The 26,877-nt window shown below is 29.7% G+C and overlaps 2 protein-coding genes across 4 annotated transcripts; both read left to right on the top strand.

The window, feature by feature from the left end:
- Positions 1-6,975: 6,975 nt before the first annotated feature.
- Positions 6,976-20,931, top strand: LOC149519075 (uncharacterized). Its single transcript, XM_089760313.1, has 8 exons — positions 6,976-7,810; positions 7,966-8,037; positions 8,255-8,326; positions 11,756-11,918; positions 14,158-14,177; positions 17,708-19,522; positions 19,667-20,026; positions 20,286-20,931. Exons 1-7 carry the CDS (start codon positions 6,976-6,978, stop codon positions 20,020-20,022), a joined length of 3,333 nt encoding a protein of 1,110 aa, XP_089616439.1. The 3' UTR covers positions 20,023-20,026; positions 20,286-20,931.
- Positions 20,932-22,444: 1,513 nt separating this feature from the next.
- LOC111301146 (putative beta-1,3-galactosyltransferase 13) lies at positions 22,445-26,353 on the top strand. Of its 3 annotated transcripts, XM_089759332.1 has the most exons (7): positions 22,445-22,820; positions 22,975-23,106; positions 23,212-23,294; positions 23,401-23,468; positions 23,792-23,905; positions 24,453-24,595; positions 25,930-26,353. In XM_089759332.1, the coding sequence occupies exons 1-4, from the start codon at positions 22,792-22,794 to the stop codon at positions 23,460-23,462; spliced, it is 306 nt and encodes a 101-aa protein (XP_089615458.1). In that variant the 5' UTR covers positions 22,445-22,791; the 3' UTR covers positions 23,463-23,468; positions 23,792-23,905; positions 24,453-24,595; positions 25,930-26,353. The 3 variants fall into 3 exon arrangements, with proteins under 3 accessions (XP_089615458.1, XP_089615459.1, XP_089615457.1); XM_089759333.1 differs by lacking the exon at positions 25,930-26,353 and having other exon boundaries at positions 23,401-23,473; positions 24,453-25,078; XM_089759331.1 differs by lacking the exon at positions 25,930-26,353 and having other exon boundaries at positions 24,453-25,078.
- Positions 26,354-26,877: the final 524 nt, after the last annotated feature.

Here is a 26,877-nt window from a genome sequence, read left to right on the forward strand (position 1 = left end):
GAATTTGTTTTGGAAACTTTTCTTGTGAAAGGATTTATATTAGATATATTGTCAGTATTTAAGTGCTATATATCATTCATCAGTGCATCATAAATCATCACATCACATCACTATTTTATTTTAATTTATGCACCATATGGTCTATCTAAATTGTTAGTCCTACCTTGCAAGAGTAGTATCACGGAAATTCTAAGATAATTATATTACGTGTTTTGAGGTATGACTTACCAACCATTGTTGTTGTGGTGAGGAAAGATTTAAATAAAATTTTTTTTAAATGAAATTCATGAAGTGTTTTATTAAAAACGATTAAATAAAAACTAAAATTGAAAAACAAAATCAATAAATTAAAAAATCTCATTATATAGATAAAATGTACAAAATCTGAAAAAATTTTAGTAAAATTTGATATATTTTTTAGATAGATATTTTTAGTAAAAATATTACAAAAATTTTACTATTTAATAAGTATCTATCAAATTTGAATTATAAACAACATTTTAATAATTTTTTTTTACATATTATTAATTTTCATATTAAATTTTATCAATTTATCAATTTAAATTTTTTATTAAAGTTTTTATTAAATTATTTTTGAAAAAGAATTTTACAAATTTAACTAAAGAATTTTGTGTAAATTTTGTCTATTGTGATAGTTATAATACTCTTATAAAAGGGTTTTTAAAAAATCATGATAAAAAGAATTGGGATTTATGATTTAAGAAAAAATCAATGAATGAAGATGTAGCTGGATAAATACAAAATAAAATTTTGTAATTTTGTAATTAGAAATAGTAGTATTTTACTTTAGGCGTGTTTCACTCAAATTTCATAATCCAAATTTAGTTATGAATAAGTTTAACTTTAAATTTTCAATAATTAATAAATAAATAAACCCTCCAACATCAACTTTAAGCAACAAAAGGTGAAAAGGACAAAAGAAATTTCACTGAAATTCAATTGTGTGGGTATGAAAGAAGTGGGAAGAAACCCTGTGTAAAATCCCTTACTCAAAATACATTTAGTTTCTAATCAATCCAATTGATGGGGTAGCCTTTTCAAATCAATTGCGGAAAAGTGAGTCAATAATTAAAATAAAGTATAAACCCCAAAGACCCGTCTAAGGAAAATTTTAAAGTGTTCGAAAAAGAAAAGATTTTGTCTCGTTATTATAGAAGACAAGTGTTATCAATATCATATAACAATTGTCTTAATTTTTTTTTTAGATAATATTTAATGCATAAGATAATAAATAAGATAGGATGATAATCATTTTATCTTATGTTTAGTTTAGGATAATTTAATCCTCTTAAAATGAAAAAGATAATTTTTAATTCATTAAGATTAAATTTACATTTGTATTATACACTCAAAAATTACTTCAATAATTTAAATTATATAAACTTTGAGAAATGATAATTTTGACCAACAAATAAAATTATTCTACTTTAATCTTTGCATAAATGAAATATAAGGTAGGTTTACAGTATTTAATCTAATTTTATTAAACATATCATTTATCTTATTCATAATCTTATATATCAAACATGCCATTAATTTCCAAAATGTCCTCAACACACTAATAATATGTTTTTAGATTTTTGTTTTTTTAATTTGACTTAGTGTGGGTGACTAAAAACCATCCACACATGTTAATTCCACTACTAAATTATATTCTCTCAAATGAAATGACTATCAATATACTATGTTACAGAAAATCTGAAGAATACTCAGTTTGGTATATGCTAAACTAACACGACGACAATGGCAGAATTTCTTATTAAAATGAAGGGGAATTTTAAGAGCAATGTAAAATTCCTTTTTTTTTTTTTTTGTTCAACTGTTGAAAAGATCATTAATGCTTTTCTTTCATCTTAGTGGACTAGGCTCCTTTTTATTAAGTTTTTATCTATTATTTTTTAAAGCACTCATGATCACTATTCATATATGTATTGCATTTCGAACAAATATATAGTTTACAAAGGACTAAAGAACTTGGGAGGTGAGAAAGTCAATGTAAATCCCTTACCGAGAATACATCTAATTTCCAATCAATCCCATTCATTGCGGAAAAGTGAGTCAATAATCAAAGTAAATTATAAATCCCAAAGACTCACCCTAAGAGAAATTTAATAAAGTATTTGTAAAAGAAAGACTTTAGTCTCACCATAGAAGACTTAGTGTTATCAATGTTATTTATGATAATCGTAAAAAACAAGTTTGCCAATCACTTCACCTAATTCCTTTGATATATAATATGTTCCCACCTCAGCTTCCTTATTTTTTGTTTTTTCCTTATAATTTTACATGAAAATTTTTGTTATACGAGATAGGTATAGATCACTAAAAATTAATTACTCACATATGTTAATTCCGTTGGTTACAAAGATGGAATCTCATTTTCTTGTTACATAAATTTTGATTCTTAAATAATCAAGCTGATGCGAAAAAATGTACTCTTAAAATCATTTCAAAAAGAAATTAAGCATCTAACCATAAATTATTATTATTATCTCGGGCTGAAATTGCAGCGTTTGCATTATCATTTTTGATATCATAATTACAACTACTGCTACTGACATTTGACACTAATAAAGGCTAGGATAGAGAAACACACTAAACAATAAGGCAAACAAAAAAAGCTATCAAATTGTGTATTTTGATCAGGTATCGATATTAGATAAGGATAAACTTATAAGCCCGAAATTGACCCGATTCACTACTAAAACTCACACTCTTGTTTCTTGATATTCCAGTCGGAGACTTGGTACCATTAACAGCTCTGGAGGCATCAGTTTCTGTCATATTGCAAATGAGATGAAAACCAACTGTATAAGGAAACAAAATACAAGCTTATCATTACAAGAATTTGTTTTGGAAACTTTTCTTGCAAAAGGATTTATATTTGATAAATTGTTAGTATTTAAATGCTATATATCATTCATCAGTGCATCATAAATCATCACATCACATCACTATTTTATTTTAATTTATGCACCTTATGGTCTATCTAAATTGTTAGTCCTACCTTGCAAGAGTAGTATCACGAAAATTCTAAGATAATTATATTACGTGTTTTGAGGTATGACTTACCAACCATTGTTGTTGTAGTGAGGAAAGATTTAAATAAAATATTTTAAATGAAATTCATGAAGTGTTTTATTAAAAACGATTAAATAAAAACTAAAATCGAAAAAAAAAAATCAATAAATTGAAAATTTTCATTATATAGATAAAATGTACAAAATTTGAAAAAATTTTAATAAAATTTGATATATTTTTTAGATAGATATTTTTAATAAAAATATGACAAAACTTTTACTATTGAATAAGTATCAATTAAATTTGAATTGTGAATAATATTTTAATAATTTTTTTACATATTATTAATTTTTATATTAAATTTTATCAATTTATCAGTTTAAATTTTTTTATTAAAGTTTTTATTAAATTATTTTTAAAAAAGAATTTTACAAATTTCACTAAAGAATTTTGTGTAAATTTTGTCTATTGTGATAGTTATAATACTCTTATGAAAGGGCTTTTTAAAAATCATGATAAAGAATTGGGATTTATGATTTAAGAAAAAATCAATGAATGAAGATGTGGCTGGATAAATACAAAACAAAATTTTGTTATTTCTTAATTAGAAATAGTAGTATTTTACTTTAGGCGTGTTTCACTCAAATTTCATAATCAAAATTTAGTTATGAATGAGTTTAACTTAAAATTTTCAATAACTAATAAATAAATAAACCCTCCAACATCAACTTTAAGCGACAAAAGGTGAAAAGGACAAAAGAAATTTCATTGAAATTCAATTGTGTGGGTATGAAAGAAGTGGGAAGAAACCCTCTGTAAAATCCCTTACTCAAAATACTTTTAATTTCTAATCAATCCAATTGATGGGGTAGCCTTTTCAAATCAATTGTGGAAAAGTGAGTCAATAATCGAAAGTATAAACCCCAAAGACCCGTCTAAGGAAAACTTTAAAGTGTTCGAAAAAGAAAAGACTTTGTCTCGTTATTGTAGAAGACTAGTGTTATCAATATCATATAATAATTCTCCTACTTTTTTTTTGATAATATTTAGTGCATAAGATGATAAATAAGATAGGATGATAATCATTTTATTTTATGTTTGGTTTAGGATAATTTAATCCTCTTAAAATGAAAATTATAATTTTTAATTCATTGAGATTAAATTTACATGTTGTATTATACACTCAAAAATTACTTCAATAATTTAAATTATATAAACTTTGAGAAATGACAATTTTGACCAACAAATAAAATTATTCTACTTTAATCTTTGTATAAATCAAATATAAGGTAGGATTACATTATTTAATCTAATTTTATTAAAAATATCATTTTATCTTATCTTATTCATAATCTTATATATCAAACATGTCATTAATTTCCAAAATTTCCTCAACACACTAATAATATGTTTTTAGATTTTTTTTTTAATTTGACTTACTAAAAACCATCCACACATGTTAATTCTACTACTAAAGATGGAGTCTATTTTATTTTTAATATTTTGATTCCATATTAAAAATAAGTCAAAAATAAAATTTTAAATGCATCAAGTCAATATGTAAATGTATATCATATTTTACTAAAGCTAGCAACAACAATAATTCATTTCTCCTTTTAATTGATCACAAATCTGTTTTTAAATTAATTTTCAGGATCCCCAAGGGATGGACTATCACTCTGTTGTAGAAGGTACTGTTAAGGGGTACAGTAATTGTTTCTAATCATCTTGAATGCATATCTTTTGAGAAATCTTATATATCCCACCTTGCTTTCTCAGGCTGATGGTATTACTGGACTTGATGACTTACTAAATGATATTCTCTCAAATGAAATGACTATCAATGTACTATGTCACAAAAAATCTGAAGAATTCTCAGTCTGGTATATACTAAACTAACACGACGAAAATGGCAGAATTTCTTATTAAAATCAAAGGGAATTTTAAGAGCAATGTAAAATTCCCATTTTTTCTTGTTCAACTGTTGAAACCATCAGTAATGCTTTTCTTTCATCTTAGTGGACTGGGCTCTTTTTTATTAATTGTTTATCTATTTATTTTTTAATGCCCTCATAATCACAATTCATATATGTATTGCATTTCTAACGAATATATAGTTTACTATTTTTTTATTTTATTTTCCAACAATATGATATAAACTAATTTTTTTTAATAAAATAGGGGTATTTAAACAATTATTAAACAAAAAATATGGATTAATCACTAAAACAGGAGATTAATTTTTTAAAAATTATGAAATGTAAACTTTATGCTCATAAGGGAACCACGAAAACAACCGGAACTAACAACGGTTGAGATGGAAATGGACTAAAGAGTAAAATCTCAATAGTTAAATTAAAATAACGAGGTGGCACTTGTCGCATGATATACACTATCCAATGGTTGAAATTGAAACGATTTTTTATGTGTCTTAATCCGACAGTTCAGTAGCTAACTAGTTCTTACAATAAATAATTAAGTTCCTTATATGTTTTGGCATTATTATTAATCTTCAATAATTTGATTGTTGAATGAAAGTCCATTTAACTTGGTTCATTTTATTTCAAATTTTAATTTTCAGGTTTTTAAAATTTTTTAACATAAAGGATACTGTAGATAAAGAATACGTTTTATAGATATTAAAATTTAAATAATAAATTTTTAAATATCATTTTTTAAAATTAATTGCATAAAATAATTAAGTAAACTTCGAATTCGTGAAATGAACTCTACAATTAAAATTTTATTTCTTTTACTATTTTTTAAAATTTAAAACCTTACTAATGAATTAAGATAATGATTTATTACAGCTTTTATCATCATCATCATCATCATCATCATCATCATCATCATCATCATCATCATCATCACCTAGTTGCACTAAGTTCCATTCTTGGTATGCCAAAAAAAAAAACTCATGATTTTTTACGGTAATTCTTTTTAAGAGCAAAAATATTATTAATGAACATATACCCTCACTACGAAATACAATTAATTCCATCAACTTAGATTTTTTTTTAAATGTCAGCACTTTAAAGTTTAATAAAAATATATTTCTAAAATTTAAATATCGACAATTATGTTAGTGTTGGACTAATATTTCTGAGAAATAAAATTGAGTTTTTTTTTTCTATCAGTTTTTTTAGGATATGTTATAAATGGTTGAAGGCATGGAATCAAAAAAATTGATTGAAGCAAAAATTGATATGTTATATAAATCAAGTTTTTTAGGTCACATATGAAAATGAAACATTACAAAAGACTAATTAAATCTAATGATGTAATTTATTTTAATTTAATTCCGTCATTCAATCAAAATGAAAAGACAAAAGAAATTGCTCAAAAGACGAAAGAATTGGGGATGGGAGAAAGCCAATGTAAATCCTTTACTAAAAATACATTTAAATTTCCAATCAATCTCATTGATCGTAAAAAAGTGAGAGAATAATCTAAGTAAATTATAAACCCCAAAGACCCGTCTTAAAGAAATTTAATAAAGTGTTTGTAGAAGAAAGACTTTGATCTCATCATAGAAGACTCGGTGCTATCTATGTCATATGATAACTGTTTTAAAGATGTTCAACTGGCTTTTCCTTTGATCATCTCCATTATCATTAAAAAAAAAAAAGAATTTTGCTTCTTTTTCAAATGTCAACATTTTAAATTTAATATAAAATATATATTTAAAATTTTTTAAATATTAACGACTAAAACATGTGTTGCGCATTGTTTTGCGTTTTGTGATTGTTTTCACTTTTTCTGAGGAATTAGACTTATGAATTCAATTTCACACATGAATTGATTTTGAAGAACTAGACTCGCAAACCCTATTTAAGCAAGCTTTATGGGTTCTTCCTTAACCGTCCTACCTACCATTGCATCACTTTAGTTTCCTCTCTTTCGAACTCTTTTCTTAATACGCATCCCATAATCATGAACAACACCTACTTTCATTTTCTTTTATTTTTGTTTATGCAATGTTTCATGGTTAGCTTAGCTATGACTGTGAGGAATCTGACCACTGATCAATTTGCACTACTCCAGTTTAAACACCGTATCCTTGATCCTCACAATGTCTTGGCAGACGATTGGACGGCCTCTAACTCTGTTTGTACCTGGCTTGGTGTTTCTTGTGGTGTCAAACATGGAAGGGTGACATCCTTGACTCTCCCAAAGATGAATCTTACAGGAACAATCCCTCCTCATCTTGGAAATCTCTCATTTCTACTCTCTCTCGATTTAAGCAGCAACAATTTCTATGGCAATCTACCCAAAGAATTGGGGCAACTGCATCGTTTGAGGCTCATTGATTTAAGCTTCAACGGCCTTAATGGGACGATTCCATCATGGCTTGGGAAATTACATAGAGTTGAAAAGTTGAGAATGAAAAATAATAGTCTCACAGGCACAATTCCTCAAACACTTGTTAACATGTCCAACCTAGAGATCTTGCACTTGGGGAACAATAAACTATCCGGTCAGATTCCATCTTCCATCTTCAAGATTTCCTCTTTGAAAGAGATTTATCTCCAAGATAATAGTCTTTCTGGTAGTTTGCCAGATGATTTGTGTTCCCATCTTCCTGAACTTGAAGCTCTTTACTTTTTCAAAAATGAATTATCCGGTTATATTCCATCAAGTATAGGCACATGCAGCAAGCTTCAAAAATTAGCATTGTCTGGTAATCAATTCAATGGGTTCATTCCAAGAAATATTGGAAATTTAACACAACTCAGAGAAGTATATTTGGGTATAAATAACTTAGAAGGTAAGCTTTAATTTGATTTCTTTAGTCTAAACATATTTTCGTTCCTTTTTCATTTTTTCAATGCAAAATTTTTAATTTTCTAAACTAATATACTGAAATAATTAAAAAAAAATAGGTAGTCGAGCTAGCACTTTGATTATTTACCTTGTTTGCAGGTGAAATTCCTAAGGAAATTGGTAATCTTTATAGTTTAGAGATATTAAGTGCACCAACTATGGGCCGTACTGGTAAGATTCCAGCTTCCATCTTCAACATTTCTTTTCTGACCATTGTTGCTCTACAAAATAATAGTTTATCAGGTAAATTGCCTGATTATATGTGTCATCATCTTCCTAAGCTTAAGGGGCTTTGCTTAGCTAAGAATCAATTATCTGATAATATTTCGTCATATAAGCAAATGCTGCAATCTGCAAAGTTTGATATTATCTATAAATCAATTCACAGGGTTCATTCCAAAAAGTATTGGGAATTTAACTGTGCTCAAAATACTATATCTAGATGGAAACAGATTGGGAGGTATGCTTTTGTCTTTGATTTGATTTTTTCTATGTTAAAAGCATTCTATTTAATTTTGTTTCTTCAAGTAGTTCATAATCTTTTTAGAGTTATTTGGTTCCACATAAATTTTTTTGTTCGAAATTTTTAGGGCCAAAGTTAAGTTAATAAGACTCAGTGCTAGAACATTTTTTATTTGTATGATTGCAACCTATTTTCAGCCTCTCTTCACTACCATACACTAGCTAAATTTTCTTTTTTTGAAGTATAAAAATTGAATTAATTTAGTCCAAAAAATATATATAGTTGAAGACTAGTGCTATAAAATGTATTTTGAATTTAAATATGCTCAAAGAAATACATACAGTTGAAAATAATTTAGAAGGTATGCCTTTGGCTTCAATTTTTTCTCAAGTCAAAAAACATTTTATTAAATTTGTTTTCCTTTTTTAGTTCACAATTTTAGCAATTAGAATTAGAAAATTTTTAGTGTCAATTTATTATTATATATTTTTTATTTGCATATACTGTTTTGATCATTTTACAGTATTTTACATTAATAAAAGTTTAAAAATTAATTTAAAAAAAAACATAATATAAGTTCAACGTAAATGATGCATTTTTTCTTAAATAAGAATGATTGAAAATCTCGCTGACCTTACTATCTTCGGCTTAAAGCCCCTGGAGACAGCCTTGAATCACTCACCTTTTAGAGCCCTATCACCTATGCCCATCAGCTAGGCAATAAACCCACTAAAAAATCCCACAACTAACCACCCACCCCAGTAACAAATTATTCACAGCAACTCAATAAATTAAACCACCAAACAACGAACAAAACAAAAAGATTTGGATAGAATATCATCGCGACCAAGAGCTCCTTTCCTAGTGCTGATCAACCAACCTACTTGCCCTCCCTCCTTATGTCCTCCGTTTTCTTTTATAAATTAGCTTCCTCATCCCCCGTACACATCATTCTTGTCTTCCAGCTCGTAGATCTTTCGAATTATCGCTTGCTTGTCTCCTCTGGCCACGATACGCAGTTGTTTGGCCACCTCCCAAGTGGCTTCCGCTTCCCTACACTCTTCTGCCTCTTCCTAAACTCTAGATAACACTCTATTTCGACTCCGAAAACCACCGTCTGAGATGGAACCGTTTGCAATCTTATCAGATTGTTCGGTTACTGCAGAGATTTGTGCCTCCCTTCTATTCTTTTTAACTCCTCTTTTTGCTTTTTTGTTCACCCTCCCCATTAATTTCTCCTCCATATCCTCATAGAATTTCCACCTTTTCCCCTTTCTCTGAATCCCGGCAGTTCCTTTCCCAGCCCTCAATTCTTCTGTTTCTTCAACTATTAATAGGCGGACTTCCTCTATATCATTAAAGCGGTCACTCTCTTTCACGACTTGGCCCAGGCCCATTTGCTCCACTCTATCAAATGCAGCCTTGTCCAATGGGCCTAGCTGATCCACTCCTTGCAAGGTTCTAGTTATAATATCCTTAATACTGTCTTCAACTTCCTCTTGTCGCACCTGATTCTTCTCTCCCTCTACCATTCATTCGACCATTCGAGCCCGTATTGTTGTTTCCTATGCTAGATCCCTGGGAATCGCTTTCACTCTGTGACACCCCTCTAATTCCATCTTGTTTTTTCCATGGCCCATATCATTACTTTCTCTCCTTCCAAGCAACATTTCCGAATTTCAAGGTGGTAATTGTAGCTTGTCCACTTTCTGCTTGCACGGCCAGTCTTTCTAAAATATTTGGCAGCTCTCTCCAAAGCAGAAAATTTCAATATAAAAAAAAAAATGAATGAAGAAACGTAACCCAAAGGCCAAAACTAAGAAACAATGAATATGGGAAAAAAATAAATTATCGTAGAGTTAATAATTCGTGCATGTTAAAATACTAATAATTTAGATATATATCTTATGCTTTATTTAAAAATAATGTTTCATAATTTATGTCGATATAAAAGTATCAAATATTTTTTTTATTTTGTTAAAATTTTTTTATAATTTTTATTAAAATTTTAAATTGTATCATTATCATATTTTATATTTGTATCGTATTGTTATATCATTTTTTAAAGTATCATATTTAATTTATTATTTTTATAAGTATGGAGATCTATTAAGTGAATCTTGAATTAAAATGGAGCTTTCATTTGTTTTTTTTTTTTTTTTAATATAGGACATTGCAATTCAAGAATAAGAAAAAATACTATAAGAATTGGGATTTAAATCTCAAACTTACTAAATGTTTGGTTTTAAGGATATTATATAAGTTAATTGAATTAAATTTTAAATTCACTTTTTCTTAATGAAATAGTGTTTAGGATTATCAATTATGCATATTGTCTTGTGATTTGATAATGTAATTGAAGGAATAATTAAGCTATAATTAACCCACAAAGAGTTAGTTTAATTGGTAAAGAAAAGACTTTCAATTCTACACTATCCGAAGTCCAATTCTTGTGGGGAACATTTCAAAAATAAAGTCTTGAATGCAACAAATCAATAAGGAAAATGCACCATTAAGATGTCTAAAAAAGAAATTAAATTTAAACAAAACTTGAAAATATCTCATATCATATTTTAAAAAAAAAACACTATGATTAAAATATGAAATTAATCTCTTATATATGACAAAAATATGTGTTATAATATACAAGTCCATAAACTTGATCGCTAAACACAAATAAAAATGTTTTTATCAATTTTTTTTATTTAGGTGTAATTAATCACCTAATTAATCTTATTCATTTTAAAGAGATATTTTAAGCTTAACTCAAGCTTTTAAAAAAGTAGATTTTAGTCTCTGAAATCAAAGTAGGTTTAAGAGTATGGTTATGTGCAAAAAAAATTATAGGTCCTTACAATATTTATCCAAATGATGGCATTAGTTAATTTTGTGTTATCTATTAATCTTTAAAGTTATCTATAAAAAAAATCCTCAAATTGAAAATTCTAGTTTTAAGAAATTTTCCTTACTTAAATTGTTTAGTAGTAATTTAGAAATATTTTCTAACATCAAGAGTATTCAAGAAGATTGGTATTACCTTTGAAATGGCTCCTTCATCCAATTTTATTCTCAAAAATTCATCTTCCTGAACTTGAAGCTCTTTACTTTTTCAAAAATGAATTATCCGGTTATATTCCATCAAGTATAGGCACATGCGGCAAGCTTCAAATATTAGCATTGTCTACTAATCAATTCAATGGGTTCATTCCAAGAAATATTGGAAATTTAACACAACTCAAAGGAGTACATTTGGGTAAAAATAACTTAGAAGGTAAGCTTTAATTTGATTTCTTTAGTCTAAACACATTTTCATTCCTTTTTCATTTTTTCAATGCAAAATTTTTAATTTTCTAAACTAATATACTGAAATAATTAAACAAAAATAGGTAGTCGAGCTAGCACTTTGATTATTTACCTTGTTTGCAGGTGAAATTCCTAAGGAAATTGGTAATCTTTATAGTTTAGAGATGTTAAGTGCATCAACTATGGGCCTTACTGGTAAGATTCCAGCTTCCATCTTCAACATTTCTTTTCTGACCATTGTTGCTTTACAAAACAATAGTTTATCAGGTAAATTGCCTGATTATATGTATCATCATCTTCCTAAGCTTAAGGGGCTTTGCTTAGCTAAGAATCAATTATTTGGTAATATTCCATCATATAGGCAAATGCTACAATCTGCAAAGTTTGATATTATCTATAAATCAATTCACAGGGCTCATTCCAAAAAGTATTGAGAATTTAACCGTGCTCAAAGAAGTATATCTAGCTGAAAACAGATTGGAAGGTATGCTTTTGCCTTTGATTTTTTTCTATGTTAAAAGCATTTTATTTATTAATTTTTTTTATTTTAGTTCATAATCTTTTTAAAGTTATTTGGTTCCACATAGATTTTTTCGTTAGAATTTTTTAGTGCCAAAGTTAACCTAATAAGACTCGGTGCTAGAATATTTTTTATTTGTATAATTGCAACGTATCATCAGCCTCTCTTCGCTACCATACACTAGCTAAATTTTCTTTTTTTGAGGGATAAAAATTGAATTAATCTAGCTCAAAATAAATATAATTCAAGACTAGTGTTATAAAATGTATTTTGAATTTAAACATGCTCGAAAAAGTACATATAGCTAAAAGTAATTTAGAAGGTATGCTTTTGGCTTCAATTTTTTCCCAAGTCGAAAAACATTCTATTAAATGTGCTTTTCATTTTTAGTTCACAGTTTTTGTAATTAGAGTTAGCAAATTTTTAGTGCCAATTTATTGCCAAAGTATATATGATCACAACCTATTTCAAAATTTGAATTAAATAATGTTTATTTTTAAAAATTTAGCACTGCATTTGACTGTAAATTTTCGTAATATTTTATTACAAATTAAATACTAAATAAATGTTTTGATTATTTTAAAGTATTTTACATTAATAAAAGTTTAAAAATTAGTTAAAATAAACATAATATAAGTTCAATGTAAATGATGCATTTTTTCTTAAATAAGAATGATTGAAATTAAATCTCGTTGACCTCACTATCTTTGGCTCAAACCCCCTGAAGATAGCCTTCAATAACTTATCTTCTACACTATGCATAGATTGTGGAGAGGAGAAGGAAAGGAAAGAAAAGGAAAATAAAGAAAAGTAATAAAAATAGAAAAATATATTTATATATCATATGTTATTTTATTAAAAAAATACTATAATAAATTTTTTTTACTATTTATTTAAACAATAATATTAAAATTTTATTTATTAATTTTAATTATTCAAATAAAAAATACATGTGCTCTTTTTGCTCCTTTAATTTTTTTTTCTTTCCTTTATTAATATTTTTCCAAACGATTAGAGCCCTATCACCTATCCCATCGGCTAGGCAATAAACCCACTCAAAAATCTTACAAGGCCATAATCTCCTAAGATCACAGGTAACCGATTTCTGAGTAACTTTTCACCATTTTGAGTTGTAATTAATTTCCTCACTGTTTGGGCTTTCGTAACTCCACACGTACCGCCAACATTTGACAACTTCACCTTCATTTTAACACTGTCAGTTCACACAGAAATCCCACGAGTAACCAACCACCCCACTAACAAATTCTTCATAACAACTCAATAAATTAAACCACCAAATCAACGAATAAAACAAAAAGATTTAGACAGAATAGTATCGCGACCAAGACCTCCTCCCCGACTTGCCCGCCTCCAGATGTCCTGCGTTTCCTTTGATAAATTAGTTTCCTCATCCCCTGTACACATCATTCTTGCCTTCCAACTTGTACATCTTTCGAATTACCGCTTGCTCGTCTCCTCTCGCCACGATACCCAGTTTTTTGGCCACCTCCCAAGTAGCTTCTGCTTCCCTCCACTCTTCTGGCTCTTCCCAAACTGTAGATAACACTCTATTTCGACTCCGAAAATGCCCGTCTGAGATGGAACCGTTTGCAATCTTATCAGATTTTTCGGTTACTGCAGAGATTTATGCCTCCCTTCTATTTTTTTTTAACTGTTCTTTTCCCCTTTTTGTTCACCCTTTCTATTAATTTCTCCTCTATATCCTCGTTGAATTTCCACCTTTCGGCCTTTCTCTGAATCCCGGAAGTTCACTTCCCAGCCCTCAATGCTTCTGTTTCTTCAACTATTAATGGGCTTACTTCCTCTACATCATTAAACCGGTCACTCCCTTTCACGACTTCGCCAGGCCCATTTTCTCCACACTATCAATGCGGCCTTATCTAATGGGCCTAGCTGATCCCTGGGATTCCCTTCCACTCTCTGACAACCCTGTAATTCCATCTTGTTTTCCATTGCCCATATCATTACTTTCTCTCCTTCCAAGCAACACTTCCGAGTTACAAGGTGGTAATTGTAGCTTGTCGCCTTTCTGCTAGACGGCCTGTACCCAAAGGCCAAAACTAAGAAACAGTGAATATGGGAAAAAAAAAGAAATACTATAGGGTTAATAATTTGTATATTCATATCATATAAAATAAATTATGTGTTATAATTTGTGTCGATTTATGAAGTATCAAATATAATTTTTTTGTTTTGTCAAATCCATTTATGATTTTTGTTAAAATTTTAAATCGTGTCATTATCATATCTTTTATTTGTACCGTGTTTTTATGTTATATTTTAAATTATCAGATTTAATTATTATTTTTGTAAAGTACCAAAATCTTTTAAGTGAATCTTGAAGTAAAATGTAGGCTTTCAAAGGGCCTGATTTTTGTACTTTTGTCTTTTTTAATATAGGACATTGTTGTCCTAGAGTAAGAAAAATATTATAAATATTGGAGTTCAAATTTCAGATTTACTAGATGTTTGGTTTTAAAGATATTTCATGAGTTAATTAAATTAAACTCTAAATTCACTTTTTTTTGATGAACTAGTATTTAGGATTATCAATTATGCATATTGTCATATGAGTTGATAATATAATTGAATGAATAATTAAGCTATAATTAACTCATAAAGAGTTAGTTCAATTGGTAAGGAAAGGAGTTTCAATTTTACACTATCTAAGTTCAATTCTTGTGGGGAACATTTCAAAAATAAAGTCTTGAATGTGACAAATCAATAAGGAAAATGCACCATTAATATGTTTAAAAAAGAAATTAAATCTGAACAAAATTTGAAAATACCTTATACTGTAATTCTAAACAAAAAAATTATTGTTAAAATATGAAATTAATCTTTTATATATGATGAAAATATGTGTTATAATGTACAAGTTCATAAACTTGATCACTAAACAAAATACAAAAATCACCACCAATCTTTTTTATTTAGATGTGTTGGTTACCTAATTAATCTTATTCTTTTTAAGGAGATATCTAATCTTAACTCAAGTTTTTAAAAGGGTAGATTTTAATTTATGAAACCAAAGTCATTTCGGAAGTATGGTTATATGCAAGAAATGTTATAGGTCCCTATAACTCCTATCCAAATGATGATACTAATTGATTTTGTTTTATCTATTAAGCTTTAAAATTATCTTTTAAAAAAATCCTTAAATTGAAAATTATAATTTTCAAAAAATTTCCTTACTTCAATTGTTTAGTAGCAATTTAAAAATGTTTTCTAACATCCGGAATATTTAAGGAGATTACTGTCACTCTTGAAAAGGTTCCGTCGTCGGATTTTATTCTCAAAATTTTATTCTTTCAATCAATAAAATCCTTCAAATATATTAGTAGGATTTTATTTCCCAAATAAAATTCTCAAATAGTTTGATAAGATTTAGTTTCTATTTTTTTTTAATTCATGAAATCCTCAAATAGTTTTGTAAAATTTTATTTTTCAAATAAAATCCTTTTATAGTTTAGTAAGATATTTTAAATATATTTTAAAATTTTTCCTTAAATCTATAAAAATTCTTTAATAGTTTGATAAAATTTTATTTTTCAAAATAAAATTATCCACTAGTTTGGCAGGAATTCTTAAATTTATTTTAATTTTTTTTAAATTTACAAAAATCTTGCAATAGTTTTAATTTTGACAAATTATTTTTAAAATTTTTTAAATCTTCCAATAATTAATTAAAATTTCATTTTTCAATAAGATCCTTAGTGTGGTAAGATTTTCTTAAATTTATTTTATAATTTTTTTAATCAATCAAAATCCTTGAATAGTTTGATATATTCTTATAAATTTAATTTTTTAATCCTTAAAAAATAATTTCTTATTTTAAACAAATAAAATAAATAAATAAATAAACAAAAAATTACCAAAACTGGTTTTGATTCAATGGCGGCTCCACACACAAGTCCAACGGCTTGGGTAAGAGATATAATGATTTTACAAGCACAATTCCTCAAAAACTTACTAACATGTCCAACGTAGAGATTTTGTACTTGGGATACAATCAACTATCCGGTCAAATTCCATCTTTCATCTTCAAGATTTCCCCTTTGAAAGAGATTTTATCTCCAACATAATAGTTTTTCTGGTAGTTTGCTAGATGATTTGTGTATCCATCTTCCCAAACTTGAAGTGCTTAACTTGTTCATAAATGAATTATTCAGATATATTCCATCGAGTATAGGCAAATGCAGCAAGCTTCAAAAATTAACATTGTCTAGTAATCTGGAAATTTAACACAACTCAAAGAAATATATTTGAGTGTAAATAACTTAGAAGGTGAGCTTTAATTGATTTCTTTAGTCTAAACGCATTTTCATTTCTTTTTTCATTTTTTCAATGTAAAATATTTAATTTTCTAAACCAATATACTAAAATAATTAAACAAAATAGGCAGTCAAGTTAACACCTTGATTGTTTTCCTTATTTGCAAGTGAAATTCCCAAGGAAATTGGTAATCTTTTTATTTTAGAGATGCTAGGTTTGGGAGATAGAGGCCTTACTGGTCGGATTCCAGCGCCCATCTTCAACATTTCTTCTTTGACCAATGTTTCTCTACAAAACAATCGTTTAACAGGTAGATTGCTTGATGATATGTGTCATCATCTTTCTAAGCTTAATCACACCTATTTTTATCCAATTAAAACTTTTTTCATTTTTTTTTATTTTTCATTCCGAATTTTTTAAAAAATAACAACACAAAAGATAAAAAATTGAAAACAATAAATAAAGAAAATGTAAAAAAAAAGAAGATAGATAAATAAAATAAATTGTAAAAATAAAAAGATAAAGACAGATAAATAAAATAAAGTGTAATAATAAAATAAAATATAAAGATAAAGATAAATAAATAAAATATAAAAATAGAATAAAAAGATAAAGAAAGGAAAATTAGATTTTTTATTTTTTTCCTTTTTAAATTTTTTAATTTCTAAAATAAAATAAAATGAAGAAAGAGAAAATGAGCCTAATCTGAATCAAGACCAATTGGTAAATTAAAACCGAAAGCAATTGTTGCCCTTAAGTAAAAAAGTTGATTTAATTGGGTTACTTCAAAATTCAATTACATGCCTTATTGGACCTAAATGAATTTTGAAATTTGAAAGATCCTAGAAATACTATGGATTTAATCTCTTTTCATTTATTTTTACAATTTAAATTTTTATATTATTATATGAAATATGAATTTCAATCTCTTCTTCGACACCATTCAATTGGTGATGTGTGTTTATTAGCTTGATGATAGTAATATATTTCACTTCTAAAACAAAGATGATCTTTCTATTTAAATTTAAAAATAAAATTTATTGGATTGGTGGTTGATTTCTTTGTACAAAATTTTCTATGAAAATAAACATAAATTACAAAGATTACAATATTTTTCTTTCAATTTTTTTTTTCAATTTTAGTTTTTATCTTATCAAATTTACTCTGTTTGACAAAATTGTGGTAAGCACAAAATACTAAAAGATTTAGTTTTTTAACAGGTAACTTGCCACCCATGGCTGGGCTTCAAAAACTTGGAGAGCTCGTTCTATGGGGAAATAATCTTAGCGGAAACATTCTCAACTCCATCTCTAATGCTTCCATGCTCAGGATCCTTGACGTAGCACATAACTCCTTCTCTGGCCTTATTCCAAATATTCTTGGCAACTTAAGACATCTTGAGTGGTTCCAAATTTCGGGTAATCATTTTACCACAGAACCTGCTACTCACAAGTGGAGCTTTCTCTCTTCTTTGGTAAATTGCAAGAATTTGACATTTATAGATGTTTCACGAAATCCATTGAATGGCATTCTTCCAACTTACATTGGGAATCTTTCAAGAACTCTTCAAGTACTTTTCGCTTCTGATTGTGAGCTTCAAGGTAATATTCCACCGGAAGTCGCTAACTTAAGCAACATTTTTCTCTTAGACCTTAGCATTAATAAAATAAGTGGATCTATTCCAGCGACAATAGGAGGACTACGAAATGTCCAAAGTTTGACTCTTGAGACTAACGAGTTACAAGGGCCCATCCCTGAAAAAATCTGTGGTTTGGAGAGATTATATACACTGAACTTATCTTTTAATAAGCTCAGTGGACCTATGCCTGCTTGTTTGGGTAATTTGACTTCTTTAAGAAGTCTTTACCTGGGATCCAACAAATTGAGTTATGCAATACCCTCAACCTTGTGGAGCCTTAAAGATATCTTAGAAATAGATTTGTCGTCAAACTACTTTAGCGGCTCACAGCCACTTGATATCGGACATTTAAGGGCACTAATGTATTTGAATTTGTCAAAGAATCTACTAATGAGTGATATGGTGTCTACAATTGGGGGCCTTGAAACATTGGTTTCTTTAGATTTATCTAATAACCAGTTTCATGGTCATATTCCTGAATCATTTGGTGGCTTGATTAGTTTGGAATTCTTGGATTTATGCAATAACAATCTCACTGGAGTTATTCCCAAATCATTGGAAAAGCTTTCGAATCTAAAATATTTTAATGTTTCCTACAATAGATTGGAAGGAGAAATCCCCACTGGACGATGTTTTAAAAACTTTTCCTATGGATCATTCATGAAAAATTATGCACTTTGTGGTCCATCTAGATTGCTAGTCCCACCTTGCAAGAGTAGCGTCCACAGAAATTCCAAGTTGACCATATTGCGTGTTTTAAGGTATGGTTTACCATCAATTGCTACTATTGTAGTAACAATAGTTTTTACTATTATATACAGAAAACGCCAAAGTAGGAGTATAACTCTACCTGTTAAGGAAGATTTGTTATCTTTGAAAACATGGAGAAGAATTTCATATGCTGAACTTTCACAAGCAACAGATGGATTTGGAGAATGCAACTTTCTTGGTTCAGGGAGTTTTGGATCTGTATATAAAGGGAGGCTTTCAGATGGGATGAATGTTGCAATAAAAGTTTTCAATTTGCAGATAGAGGGAGCATTTAGGAGTTTCGACACTGAATGTGAAGCTATGCGTAATATAGTCCATCGCAATCTTGTCAAGGTCATTACTTGCTGCTCCAATGTGGACTTCAAAGCCTTGGTGCTTGATTTCATGCCTAATGGAAGTCTTGAAAAATGGTTACATTCTGAACATTATTTTCTTGATATCTTACAAAGGATCAATATAATGATAGATGTTGCATCAGCTCTAGAATACCTTCATGCTGGACAACCAACTCCTATAATCCATTGTGACCTAAAGCCAAGTAATATTCTACTAGATGAAGACATGGTTGCGCATTTGGGAGATTTTGGCATTGCCAAACTATTAGAAGAAGATGATTTCATGAGACAAACCATGACACTTGCAACTATTGGATATATGGCACCAGGTGATCTTTCGACTACTTATGGTTATTTTCTCTCTTTTTTTCTTTACAATTTTTTCATATTCAGGATTTTACATGATAAAGTTAGACAATCTTTTTAGAATTAGTTAATGATCAATAATACTTTCGATTATACTTGAAATGCAGAATTTGGATCAGCAGGAATTGTTTCCATAAAATGTGACATCTATAGTTACGGGATTCTTTTAATAGAAACTTTTACAAAAAGGAAGCCAACGGATGAAATTTTTAGTGAAACAATGACTATGAGGCATTGGATGAAAAGATCCTTATCTAAAGGAATGATTGATATTGCAGATGCCACTTTATTAAGAAGAGAGGATGAATATTTCATTATTAAAGCAAATTGTATATCATCCATCATGGAGTTAGCTTTGAAATGTTCAGCTGAGTTACCTGAGGATAGAAACAATATGGCAGATGTTGTGGCTATGCTCAAGAAAATCAAACATAAGTTTCTAATCAGCATTGAGCAAGTTTAATACGGTATGAAATGTGTTAGCTTGTCATTATTAATTCACTCTTCATTTTCTATTCAATTCAGCGATGATTTGGCACGTTTTATTGTTAGATTTAGACAAATTTTATGTCTTCAATTCTGTGCTATAAACCCAAGTACATAATTATAAGACCCTAAACCCATCTCTTCAATCTTGTGCTATAAAATTCTTAAAACTGTTAAAATAAATAGAAAATGCATGCAAGAAACTAATTTTCCCTCTTTGCTCTCTCAATTGCTCTCAAGCATTGGGTTCTCGCAGCTGCATTCACTGTTCTCTGCAATTGAAAGTTCATTGCAAACCAAAACCGAGATTCAGAAGCAAAAACCAAGCAGCGGACTGTGCAATCAATTCCAGTTTATATCAGCGTTGAGAGATTGAATTACTTTCTTATTTGTCAAAATGGTGATGTCTGTTTACTTGGTTGTGTCTTTTATGTTGTAAGTTGTTTTTATCTTTTACTGATGATTAGCTGTACTTCTGCCTTTAGAAAGATTTTCCCCTTCTTCTCTCTAGTTAAGTAAAATATTTACCTATCAAAATAAGTTTTAAGTTACATATTTCAATTTCATTTATCTGGAAATGTAGTTGTATATTATTTTTGGCAATTAAAATTTCTGAATCATTCAGCTTTAGAAAATGAGTTAAAACAATTGCAGCGCCAAGCTAAGAACAAGGTATGGATCTTTACTCAATTTGATTATTGAGATTAAGTAAATAATTAATTTGCTTACTCTATAAATGTCGGAATTTCTAACATTTGTTTAGATTCCCTGAATTAATGGTCCAATTGTTGTTGCCTTTGATATCTTGAGGCTAAATTCTCAGGCCAACCACTCCCTTATGGATATTATGTATGATTACTGTCATCAGTAGGTTGTGAAAGGTTAGGGGCCGGATAGGTTAACCAACTGACCAGTATATACAAAATTGATTTCTTGCAAGATGTAAAAGACATGTTTGCAACAGTTACGAATAAATTTGGACAACGCCTAAAATTTCCCAGATTGTATTTGCCTCGTCCTATCATTGATCTAAGCCAACTGAAATGTTCAGCTCTTATTTTTAGTTTTTGATTTGTCTATTCTTCATCCGGGATTCATTGAAGATTCTTGGAGGGAGAGGCTCAATCTATGTGTATGTTCCCCTTTCCCTCTGTTTTGGTTAAAGTTGACTAATCCGCTTTTTATGTTCTTCAAACAAGATTTTATATGCTTTCGTATCCCATTAAGTTGAATGGAATGTTTTCCTTATCATTTGTATTGTGATTCATAACCTATGGTTTAATTATTCACATCTTTGTGGTTAATATTATTATATCATTTAATTGTCCAGATCGACTAGAATCTGTCAATCCGCAAACTGCAAAGACAAATTTGGCATCGGGAATATGGTGGATACTACATCAGAAGCTACAAGTTCCTATTTATCCTCACAAATGGGACTACATGACCAAATTATGCATGCTGATCCAAGGAACTTTCAGCAGTATGCACCAGTTGAGTCAAGGGGAACTATCAGAAGCTTCACATCAATGAAGAACAAGAGGTCGTAGAGACAAAATGAATGAGGCTCCGAAAAGAGAAAACTAAAGACAGTGATGTGCAGTATCGACTAAACCAAGAGGTAATGAAATAGAAATGTCTTTCTCTCAATTATTTTTACTCGTTTTTCCTAGTAAAGTTTTTCTATGAGGTTAAATGGCTATGACAAATTAAGGCTTTATTATCGTGATCATGAAGCTAAGTTTCAATAGGCATTTTGTAAGCCTCTCGATGAAGAAGATCATTTTGTAATCACTTATTAGGTATCTGTACAAAGGGACAGCCGGTAGATTATCTGTACAGTGCTTTAGCCGTAATTGTTGCTCCAAAGAAGTTAGGACCGAGCTGGAAGACAGGCTTCGAATCGGGACAACTTCTCAAGAATGCCCCGCCGCAGAAATTAAATCTAATCCAAGTTGTTCTCTCTTAGACTAGGCTTGAATGTCATTGGAAAAGCAGCTGCAAAGAAGTAATATTTTAAAGAGAATGAAATACTCTAGTACGCAAGGTAAACAAAGAAAGAAACAAAGGCAAAAACTCTTCGATGAATTAAATACTCTAAGAATTCAAGGTCAAGAAAGAAATAAACTTTAAATCTACTATTTTATCAATCGAGTCTATCTGTGGTTAAAATCTTTAGTAGAAAATCACTTATATATTGAGACGACGTGAATCAATCTACGATTGAAATTTTAATTGAATTAATCTGCTATTAGAAGCTTGCCAATGTTCATCATATATTTTTTTGTCATATGATGTATTTGCCTAAATAAATTACGCAAAGACTTGTACAGTCTTTCCGCTAAAAGGGCAACAAGTCTTTTTCTCAAGTATATAGCTAAAGCTTGTGCCCACGGCGGGCAACAAAATTACAGTTATGCCATGATCTCCCAAATTCTTCCATGCGCGCACTTTACCGTCACCCACTCACCCTACTAGATCAACGATCCTGATCTTCTTCGCCCTCTTCTCCTTCACCATCGTCTCTTTCCTCTTCGCCACTCTCCTCCAGTGGGTCAGGTTACCGTTGTCGGAGCTCCGGCCCAGATCCATCTGGGTTCTTTGGGACAGAACCGGGGATGGGAATAAAAGTGGAGCTGGTGGAGATGATGATCACGGGATGAAGAGGCATAAAGTTATGGGCTTTGTTGTGATCCAAACTGGGTTCGATTCGACCGATCGAAAACAGTCCTTGAGGAAGACTTGAATGCCTTCGGATTGTCAAGGCCTTCAATGGTATATAAAATTTTAGAACAATTAAGCTCTGTTTAGAAGTTACTCTTATTCACCATAGTCAAAGCAAAGTAACATTTTTTAAGAATTGACAAAAAAAAAAAAAAACCAGAAGCAACAATTTTAATTTTTAATTTTTTTTCATTTTGCTTTTCAGGTTGGAAGAGGCAACACGATTAGCTTTTAGGTTTATAATCGGTACAACAAATGATAATTCAAAGATGGCAGAGCTGAAAAAAGAAGTTGCAGAATATGATGATTTCATTCTGTTAGATATAGAGGAGTTTCAGTAAGCTCCCATACAAAACGTTACTTCATTTTGAATATTTTAGTTATCGATTCATCATGTTATTCGATTGAAAGAAGATCCCTTACTTTAGAATTTCTGCTTCAGGTTAGCATTCTTTAAAGCTGCATATGCGCTCTTTGATTCTGAGTTTTATGTCAAAGCTGATGATGATATATATTTGAGGCCAGGTGACCTGATTTCTTGACTCTTTTATGCATGTGTTGGGTGGTATTCTTTACCTTCATAATTCACTTTTATGTGGCTAGTTGACAGTGTTGTACTATTGTTTTGCAGGTCGGCTATCACTTCTATTAGCAAAAGAACTCCACACTCTCAAACTTGCCTTGGATGCATGAAAAGGGGTCTGGTATTTATTGATCCTAAGCTGAAATGATTAGAATTGTTATATTTACTATTTTAATCTATGGTTTAGATATCTATATTCAGCTGCTTTTTTGGCTTCATGTTTTGGGTCACAAGTACATGCATCTTAATTGCACCATGCATCATGTTATGCCTATGTACTCTCCTTTATTGGTAATTATATGTGTAGTATAGAATATCATAGCTTTCTATTTTGAATTATGTTCAACAAAATTCAATGTTAGAGCACATGACGCCAAAAGGGTTGGCTTTTGGATATTGATATACTAGTGAGTGATCAGATATGACTAAATTGATGTAGGTATGAGCCACTATCCTATCTACTAGGCAAGGAGTACTTTCTTCATGCCTATGGTCCTATATATACTCTTTCAACTGATGTTGTTGCAAGTTTGGTTGCTATCAGAAACAGCAGGTACGCTTATTGATTTTATATATAATCCTGTAATTATCTGCTAAACCATTTCTCTCTATTCTTATTGTTTCTTTTTCCCTCCGCTATCTTTTGGTTCACAGTTTTTCACTTGCTGACTTTGTAGATTTTCTTTCCCAAATTTGCCCAATTTCAACTCTCTTTTTGAACTCAACATGTTTAGCTTTAAATGTTACTCAAATGTTTGAACTCTTTTGTTGAACTATATGGGTCATGGCCAACCTTGTTCTCTCAAGACAATATAATATAACTGAAAATTACGTTTGTTGATCAAGCTCTTTATCTTTTCCTCCTCCTTTGTTGTGATCGAGAAGGTTAAGTGGTTGGTCTGAATCGAAATTGCAGATGTTCATAAAGAAAAGTGAGATAATATTAGGAAAGCTTAATCTAATATATATTTTGCAACGTGTTCTATCTCTCTGACAGCCCATTTCATAACATTAGATGAATGTTACTAAAGACGCTTTATCCACTACTATTTTAGATCTCTGATTTGTTGTGATGTTTTTCCATTTTGTATGAATTGCAGTTTTCAGATGTTTCCTAATGAAGATGTTACAATTGGTGCATGGATGCTTGCGATGATTGTCAACCATGAGGATAATCAATCAGTGTGTGAGCCAGAGCGTAATCTGACACCCGTTGCTGTCTGAGATATACCCAAATGTTCAGGTTTGTGTCCATTTAAAGCTTACAAATTGATGCACCAATAATCATTCTAAGCCTGGCAACATCATTTATTTCTATGGACGGTGGAACAAAAAAAAAAAGGGTAGGTGCATAAGTTCTCTTAAAAAAATAAATTTTGTGTACATGATCCCCGAAGATTTGCATAATGAAGTATCAATGGCTTATATTTCCCACAATTTCTTATTATGTTTTCCATCAGTCATAATGCGGGAGCATACAGTTGGATCCATGGATGTACATTAATTTGTTCGATTAAACCAAGTTCAATGCTTTTGACATCAAATGTTTCATGATCAAGTCAAAATTTGATTTTTGGTATGAATTCACCGAGTGCAGTATTATACATATAAGTAAAAGTATAATATTCAGAAAAGTTTTCTATTAACAGTTTTTTTGTTGACCATAAAATGGAAGAATTAATTTGCTGGAACAATTCCTTGGTTAGGAATACCGCAGCTTTTTCAAAAAGCAGGATTATCTTAAGCTTGTTTAGCTTAGAGGAAATATAGTTTTCTTTTTCAAAATATTCATATAGATTCAAAAAATTATTTATCTCTTGAATACTGTATTGATTTTCTTCCAAAGCAAAGAAATCAATATCTTGTTGTTGTTTCAACAGATTTATTGATAGAAGGCTTTAGAAAGCTATATCTTTAAAATTCTGAAATTCTTTAGCTTGTTTGACTAAGAATTCAGCTAATTTGGTCATTTCTTTTCAAAAGCTGGAGTTATTTTCTAAGAGATGAGATTTTCAAACATTGTTTAACAAACTGTAGACTTGTGGTTCAAGTCCGGGGTTATAAAAATCTTTGATCTTTGGGTTAGAGAGTTTTGTTCTTTCAAGCAGTTGTTCTGCTGAAGAAATTATTTGTGAATGGTTCATGGGTGTCCATTCATTTGGGTTTTGAGCAAACTCAAAAAATTTTGGTCGAATCCTCATAAAAGGAGGTTTGTAAAGTGGTTGTTGGTAAAGATATAATCCTTGATTAAGATTATTGTAAAACCTAAATCCTGGGTTAGGACTTGAGAAAACAGGGGGTTTTGGAGAAGAAGAAGAAGAAGAAGAAGAAGAAGAGAATTTTTTACCTTGATGGTTCTCCATTCACATGTATCATGGATAGTGCCCAATCGTTTATGGCTCTTCCATAGTCTTTGAGAGGGATTTTGTTTAGATCTAAATAAGTACCGGCTTGTAAAACTGTTCGTTTGTTTAACAAATCGATAACAGGTGTTTCAATCTTAACCTAACTTGTTTGGCCAGATTCAGAAGTAGATTATATGTTGTGTTCTAACATTACCCTTGTTATGCAATCCAGAGACACAGCTATTGGAACTTCATCGGAAAGACACTTGCTCGAACAATCCAACTTTATCATCAGATGATGATTAGCTTAATTGGCCTAAACACAGATTTTTTAGAATATGAAAAGGTGTTTCGGAGAATTGTTTGTTCTGCTAGGTTGATTTTGCTGCCATTGGACACATCTAAACCTTCCTCCTCCAATCATCCCATGCCATTTTTTCTTCCACAATTTTTTGTAACATATGTGAGTTGCCAATAGATTTTTTGCATTACCACTCTTTTTACCATTGTTAAAGATTAAAACAAAACCTCACTCTACTTGGTTCCATTGCCTATTGTAAAATGTAGTCTGCTACAAATTGTGATCTTGGAATTACCCTTGACATTAAATATTGGTGCTCAAATTTTGCTATTGGCATGTGTGTTCACCGTTGTAAATGGGAAATCCAATTATCATCCAAAGATGATACTACATTTCTTGTACCAAGATGATAATTCGCAAGACACGATAAAAAAACAAAAGCGCTTAAAATTAAATGAATTATGATCAAATATTTTAAATAAAGAAATATGAATGGTGAAGATAAATGTGTATTGAAAAGTACTAATAAAGATATTATTAGATAATAAGTGTGATCGAAAAGTATTAATAAAGAAATTAGTAGAAGAGATTTGAAACAAAAAAAATAGATAGTAAAAGCAACAATGAATCATAAAAATTGAATGAACATATAGAAGAAAATATGATTAATAGGCATAAACTTAAGTGACACAAATAAAAGTTATATTAAAAGTACAAAACATTTATCAAAATCAAATACAATACTTAGTAACCTAAAAACGAAAAAGTATCATGCTACCATAACTTTAACCTAGAAAAGAAAAAAGGCCACATTATCAGTATGGCGACGTCAACAAACAACAACAGTAGCATTTCCCAATTAACTTATCCATAAAATGA

Source organism: Durio zibethinus, chromosome 4 (genome assembly GCF_047325235.1).
Source record: "Durio zibethinus cultivar Kanyao isolate XHJ-2024 chromosome 4, ASM4732523v1, whole genome shotgun sequence".
Lineage (NCBI taxonomy): Eukaryota > Viridiplantae > Streptophyta > Magnoliopsida > Malvales > Malvaceae > Durio > Durio zibethinus.